Raw genomic sequence first — 6,974 nt, forward strand, 5'->3', positions numbered from 1 at the left:
TGGGATGTTGGCTCAAACGTGCATCTGTTTTCTTCTGTCTGCATTTGCTGTGACAGGCAGGAAATTATAGTAGCTGAAATGAAAGAAATAAAACGGAATTTGCGCTGAGGAGATGGCGGTAACGAAAGGAGAGCACGGTGCTGCCTGCCGTCACCGAGGCTGGACCCAGGGCAGTGGGCAGCAGTGGTGGGCAGCAACACCCCTGCCCTTGCGAGGTCTCACCACCGCCGCCTTCTTCATCTCTGCTCCGTCTCCTTCATCCCGGTGCCGTGCCGCTCCGTCTCCTTCGACGTGGTGGATGGCTTTGCTGCGGCTGTTGCACGCAGCCGCTGTGGGTTTGATGGGCCATTACGTTCCTACAGTCTGCCTCCCTGGAGACACTTCCAAAATAGAAGCAATTGGGGGGGAAAAAAAAAAAATCCTAACCTGATTATGATAGAATAAAGGACGTAAAAGTGATATATTGCCTTGTGTATTTTTCATCTCATGTGCTCATGACACTGTTTTTCCATGTGCTAAAAATACGTTCTATAACTGCGGAATAGGTCCCAAGCTGCTGGTGGCCAAATTGATGGATACGCTTAGTCCTGAAGAGCTCAGGCTTCCTTTGATTTCTTTCTTCAGCGAATGTGTCTGGTCCTCAGCGATAAAAAAGGTCTAATTTTTGGCATTAAAAAATAAAGGTGTCCCATAAAAGAAAGCATCCCCCTACAAATGTATGACAGAGAGGATAAATTGTATGGTCGCCAATATCACTTGGTCTGGATTTAAATTCAGTGAAGGAGGGAAGGGAGGAGATGGTGCTGCTGTTAGAATTTTGCATTGGAGCACACGTGCTGGTTTGGCACAAGAGAAAACCAAAGCCTTAACGCAAACAGGTGCTCTTAACAGTTTCAAACGTAGTTTCTGCAATGGCCATCCAACTCCTGCGTTTGTGAAATGCTGTTTGCCGGCTTGGGGTGTCCGTATGGGGCAGCGGCGCGGCTCTGGCCGTGCTGTGGGGAACGTGCCGGGAGAGGCTGGGGCTGTGGACCCCCGGGGCTGGACCACCAGCATCCCGGCCGCAGCTCGCCTGGACGCGGGGCAGCGAGGGGCTGAAGCTACCCCCCGCCCCTTTTTTTTTTTTTGAAACCTGCTAATTTCGCAGGCTTTGGCAGGCTTTCCCAGATTAACCACACACTTTTTCAAATAAAAAGAAAGTTTTCCTTTGTATTACATTTCAGTTTGTCGCCCCTCCGTGCCATTCATGGTGCTTTCCCCCCGTATTTTGTACACTTCCCACTGCTTTCTGGCTTTTCTCTCTCCGTTTTTCTCTCTTTCAATTGAGAAGCCTGTATCGCCATTCCGGTAACGGTGCAGCGGAGACGGGGAGCAGCACAACTGGCTGAATTGTCTGGGAGAAAAGCTGGCTGCCAGCCACGCAGGCAAGTACGATGGGCAACAGCTATCACTTGCTAACGGTGAGCTAACAGAAAATTAGATTTTTGGACAGCAAGTTCAAACCTTAATTATGGAGAGGACACTGCTGTTTTATAATACAAAAGAATTGAAAGACTTGATGTCCCTCAGGGCTCCTTCAGCTGTACTGGTTAGACAGCCCCAGTCACGGTTTGCTGAAATCAATGGCAACAGCATAATCCATTCATGCACACAAACAGAGCTGTCGAGAAAGGAGGAGCACTTTTAATGACTCATTCTTTAATGATAATTAATATGGGCTCAAACGCAGCTAGGGCTGCATGTTAAAATGGGTTGCCTAGCTGAATATGAGCATGAAGATTTTTTAGGAAGCACATTTCCATTAAGGGTTCCCAGCTCCGGTCTGAGGTGAGCACCCTGTGCTGGGTGTGCTGCGTGATCCAGGATCGTTCGATGGCTACTTTAAGTGATAAATATGAAGGCAAATCATAAAGCTGTGCTATGTGTGCTATGCCTGTCACTTACGGTGAAGTTTTGGTTTTTTAACTGCAAATGAACAGCAGGATCTCATTTTCCTTATTAAAGCTAAACTGCTTTAAAAATCGATGTGAATTTTGCCTGAATTTGAAATTGGAATAAAGTCCTGCACCTGCATATATCTGAACTGCTAAAGTGCACCTTTCCTGTGTACTTCAGACTGCGTTTGATTATTATTACCCAAAAGATGTGGAAAGCATACAATTAAAATTGTACGGCCATCTGGACAAATGTAGCCTGAGTACATTCACAGGGTTATCTAAAAGCAATTGCAGTTGCTGGAGTTTTTTTAATAAGCGTATCCTATTTAAAATATCGAACAAACCACTTCAGTGGCTGTTTGGGAAGTGACTAAGACGCCTCTTGATTTTTGTTCTGGAGGATTAGCACGCAGTTTGAGCTGGAAGGGTGAAATCTATTATCTCACATTCCCGAGCCCATGTTCCTGGCTAACTGGGAGAAAAGACAAGACCGGCTGAGAGGCAGCAGAGAACTCAGGTGCCATCTGGCAGGCTGGGGACGACCTTTGGTGGGTATTTATCCCCAGAAGAGCTCTGGCTCCGATGTTCTGCATGCTGGAAGCCGACTGAGGCTGAGCACGAGGGGCTGAGGTCTGCCTGCGGCGCGGTGGCCTGAAGCTCTGCTGCATGGGCACCGCTATTTTAATTCAAGGCAAGAACTACTATGTTATGACTTTGTAGACAGTAATTAGGTATGCAGACAGCCTAAGGTGAGACTCCTTCAACCTTGACTTAAGAAAAGTGAGATTTGAGGTTTTTTATTTTATTACTCAAGAAGAATTGCAAATAGTACCACGTCAGGGACTTGCCCTGGTTGGGCTGTATGGACTTGTTGGGCATCGCTCTCTCCAAAACAGGGATTGAGAGGCTGCAGTGAGAGGTTCTGGCGTGAATCCTGCTGGGAGATGTCCTGCTGCAAAGTCCTACCCCACCAGGAGTCACTGAGCCTCGCAAGGGGCAGGGCTTCCTCACAAATTGGAAATTGCCCCGTCAGAGCTCATGTCTGACAGCAACGCCTGAGAGCTGCTCAGGTGTACCAGGTCACTCGCGTGGTTTTCTGCTCCTCTGGGAATTTCATGGCTGGAAATATTATGGAGAAATGGGAATGCACAGCAACAAAAGGCCCCTCAAGTTTTCGTGGTAAAATTGAACATACTCTACCACTTAAGATGAATAAACACGGGACAAGTACAAAGCAGCAGGTCAGCTGTTCATACTATCTTCAAGCCAACTACAAGGTGGTGGAGCCCTCCTTCAGGTACCCCCGCTGGTTTTATCCCAAATACTCCCGTTTCCTGACACCTCAGCACTGCAGCAAGGTAGATTTTGTTTGCAGCGTGTTCTAGGAGCTGACGGGGCTTTACCTGTTGGCACCGCAGACTCTCCTAGCTGCTCTCCTAGCAGCTTTCCAGGTGCTTCTCTAAAGATGTTCCTGAAATGATGTGTGCAGTGATCTGGACAAGCCACGTTCACCATGAGGTTCCCATCCCTCGAACACGCGGGTCATGGCTTTTCATGTGTGTCTAGAAGGGACAAAGGTATGCTCTGGGAAGGAAGACGCGGCTTTATTAAGCGGTGAGGTAGCTGCAGGGGCCGGGCAGGAGATACCTGCCCAAATACTGCTCCCAGAGCGAGTGGAAGCGAGCTCCTCCGTCCACCCTGTGCAGCACGGGCTGAGGTGGATGCCGGAGCCCTTGTCGGTGCCTGAGAGGTGCTTCTTCCCCGTGCTGTCATCCTCCTGCCCACCGATGGATTCAAAGTATGTCGGGTCTCCTCCTATTCTCCGTGCCAAGTCCCCAAAGTCCCCAGGGTACAGAGAGGGAGAGAAGCTGAAGTAAAGCTGGTGGACTGGACGTGTCCGAGCATCTCTGCATCCCCCAGTAGGAAAAACCCTTTTCCCAGCTGCTCCCTGCCTAAAATAGGGTATCTTTGTAGGGATTAAAGAGTCACGAGCACTTTATTAGGGTAGGGGCTCTCACCTTGCAAGGGGTCCTTAGGCGAGAGGCACCAGGCCATGTGTGGGCTGAGGTTGAAAATTCTGCAATTTTATTACAGAACCAGGAGTTTGCCGTGCCTCAGATTTACGGTGTTGGAAAAAGCTGTGGCTTCTGGCAAAGGTTAATCAAAATGTATTATACTACTTCAGGTGTTTGCTATAATTAATAAAGAATGCCTAATGAATCTAGCTCTCGAAAAGCGTTCGAGCATGCAGTGTGCTCCTTGCAAGTCAGATTACAGGAATGATTGTGTTATCTGCAAGACCATGGAGTGATGCAAATTAAAAAGTTGGAAATGCTTTGTAATGACTGAAACGTCTATATTAGGAGTTTTCCCTCTTACTGTATTATCTTAAAATTCGGCTTGTTCTAATGTTTCTACAGCACTAAGGGGTAAAGAAAGGGGAAGAGTTTTGGTTAAATTTCTCACCAATGTCTCAGCTGATAGATGGCTTAGTAAAATTTATTTTGATGTAATGACAAAGTCCATAGCCTATTTGTTTCCCAGAGAACAGGCAGATCTGTTCTTTGTCTTTCCCTTAAATGTAGCTGTAAATGAGTGATCACACGGCTGAGATTTCTGCTTGGCCGAGGGAATTGGACTACATTGAGATGCTCTGTTTTGTCTCATTTTCTACCAAAAGTTTATCTGCAGTCAAGTGGCTGTTCTCAGGCTCCAGCTTTATTTCATACCCTTCTAGCTCAGGTGCATTTTGTAAATGCCGAGTTTCACCTTGTCTATCAAAATGGAAACTTCTGATAACATCTCCTAAAGATGTCCGTAATGATTCGATGGCTTGGCCATCTTCACACCAGCTCAGGATAAACTGAGGGAAAACCAAGCAGTCCCCATGGCTTCTCCGGAAAACTTTCTAATTCTTACCAGCATTAAAAATATCGACAATTAACGCTCTTCCTGCAGGACTTTGGCTGTCATGAGATTTATTTTCTCACAGGTGGGTTGCTTGAGCCTTTTTGCCCCCATCCCGCTGCTGTGGTCCCCGGCAAGCATTTATGCCGGTTCCGCTCCTCCTACAGCAAATGTGGATACATCGATTTATCACTAGCAACCAGTACAAGCCCCTGGGGATACGATAAACAGCTATGTACACCTCTCACAGAAAGATGCTCTGTTATCCCCATAGAGGAGATGGATGCAGTAAAAAAAAATAAAATCCCGTGAAAGTGTTATTTTTTCCCCTCCCTTAAATGTGACCGTAAGAAGTCACCTGTTGGCAAGGCTTCCCGGTGGCTTAATAAAAAGTACGTGTAGTGGTTTTCCAGGGTCAAACCCGGACAGAAGGGGATACAAGTGGGGTGTAGCGGGTTATTTCCCTGGCCAAAGCTGGAACCCAAGGGGCAGGAGCGGGGTCCCTGCATGTCCCCCGGGAACATCCCACCCTGCTCCGGCGCACCCAGGGAAGCGGCTACCGCGTTCACCCAGCCTTGTGCAACCCGGGGGGGCTCGAAAAGCGGTCTCAATGGGAAGTTTTAGCCCAGCTGCAAGGCAAAAACCTGCAAGGACGGGCCACGGGGTGTTTGCTTCACCGCCCCCCCGGCCCCCCCCCCCCCCAAGTGCCGGCGGGATCCGCGACTCGAAGACGGGAGGCATTTTTAAATTTTTTTTTTTTTTTTTTTTTACCGCGAAGGAAATAAGAAAGCCCAGACCTGTTGCCATCAGAGCACGTTTTACTTCGGACACCCCGCGGGTCGGGACGGGCGGCCCACGCCGGGAGCCCCCCCGTCCCCCCGCACGTCTCACCCGCCGCCGGGGTCTCGGGGTTCGTTTGCCGTTGTTTTTTTTTTTTTTTTAAGGAGAGAAGAAAAAAACCAACCAAACAAAAAAAAACCAAGAGAAAAGGTCTGTGTAAAGGAGGAACGGCCGTCGTGCGGTCCGAGGCCGGAGCGGACGGCGGGGGGCGGTCAGTAGGGTCCCACCACCACCGCCTCCACCTCCTTGGACGGCCGCCGGTCCTTGACCAGAAAGTTGATCATCCCCTCGGACTTGATGAGGAGGTTGCAGCCGAGGAAGAAGATGCCGAAGACGACGGTGAGGGCGAGGACGCACATGACGGCGATCTGCACCACCCGCATGATGTACAGGCTCCGCTCGTCCTCCGCCGTCCCTCCTCCTCCTCCTCCTCCTCCTCCGCCGCCGCCGCCGTCGGTCACCACGGAGGCGGCGGTGCAGCAACGCAGCGCCCGCTCCAGCTCCAACGCCGCTTTCCCGGTCCCCGCCAACAGCCCCGCCGCCGCCGTTCCTCCTCCTCCACCTCCTCCACCTCCTCCTCCTCCTCCTCCTCCTCCTCCTCCCGCCGCCGCCGAGCCGTTCATCCCGCCGACCGGCCTCCCCGACGCCGCCTCCGCCTCATGCAGGCGGTACGGATCGTACCGAACCCAGCCGTACCCAGCTTTTTGTTAACCCGCTGCTCCGCGCCGGCGGAATTCCTCCCCCGCCTCACCCTCCGTCTGTCCTCACCCGCTCCGCCCGCCGCTTTACCCCGCCGCTCCGCTCCGCTCCGCCCCGCCGCGCCCGGGCGGGGAGCGGGGCCGGGGGGGGGGGGTGGAGAGAAGAAGGAGGGATGGAGGGAGGGGAGGGAGTTTGGGAGAGCTGGGGGGGCTGGGATTTGCGAGGGGGATGCGGGGAGGGGGGGGTGTCGAGGGAGAAAGTGGGGTGGGGTGGGGGAGTTTCGCGGGGGGGTGGGAGGGAGAATGGGGGTTGGAGCGCTAGGTTGGGCGAGGAGGGTGTTGTGAGTGGGTTTTGGGGAGCGGGGGGGGGGGTGGAAGGGAGCAGTTGGGAGAGCGCCGGGGAGTGGGGGTTTGGGGGAGCAGGGGTTTTTTCGGGGGGGGGGCGGGCGGGGGCTTTTGGCAAACGGGTTTCGGGAATGGGGCTTTTGGCAAACGGGTCTCGGGGATGGGGCTTTTGGCAAATGGGTCTCGGGGATGGGGCTTTTGCGAAGGGAGCGAGCTCGGAGGGGCGGATTGGTAGGGAGCGGGGTCT

At 51.8% G+C, this 6,974-nt stretch overlaps 1 protein-coding gene across 1 annotated transcript; it reads right to left on the reverse strand.

Moving 5' to 3' along the window:
- Positions 1–5,878: 5,878 nt before the first annotated feature.
- Positions 5,879–6,437, reverse strand: RPRM (reprimo, TP53 dependent G2 arrest mediator homolog). Its single transcript, XM_049804161.1, has one exon. It carries the CDS (start codon positions 6,305–6,307, stop codon positions 5,897–5,899), a length of 411 nt encoding a protein of 136 aa, XP_049660118.1. The 5' UTR covers positions 6,308–6,437; the 3' UTR covers positions 5,879–5,896.
- Between the last annotated feature and the right edge of the window lie 537 nt (positions 6,438–6,974).

This window comes from Accipiter gentilis, chromosome 1 (assembly GCF_929443795.1).
Source record: "Accipiter gentilis chromosome 1, bAccGen1.1, whole genome shotgun sequence".
NCBI classification, from domain to species: Eukaryota; Metazoa; Chordata; class Aves; order Accipitriformes; family Accipitridae; genus Astur; species Astur gentilis.

What these genes read in the sequence shown, in the direction of transcription:
- RPRM (XM_049804161.1), bottom strand. Translation starts at nt 6,307, where the DNA reads ATGAACGGCTCGGCGGCGGCGGGAGGAGGAGGAGGAGGAGGAGGAGGA.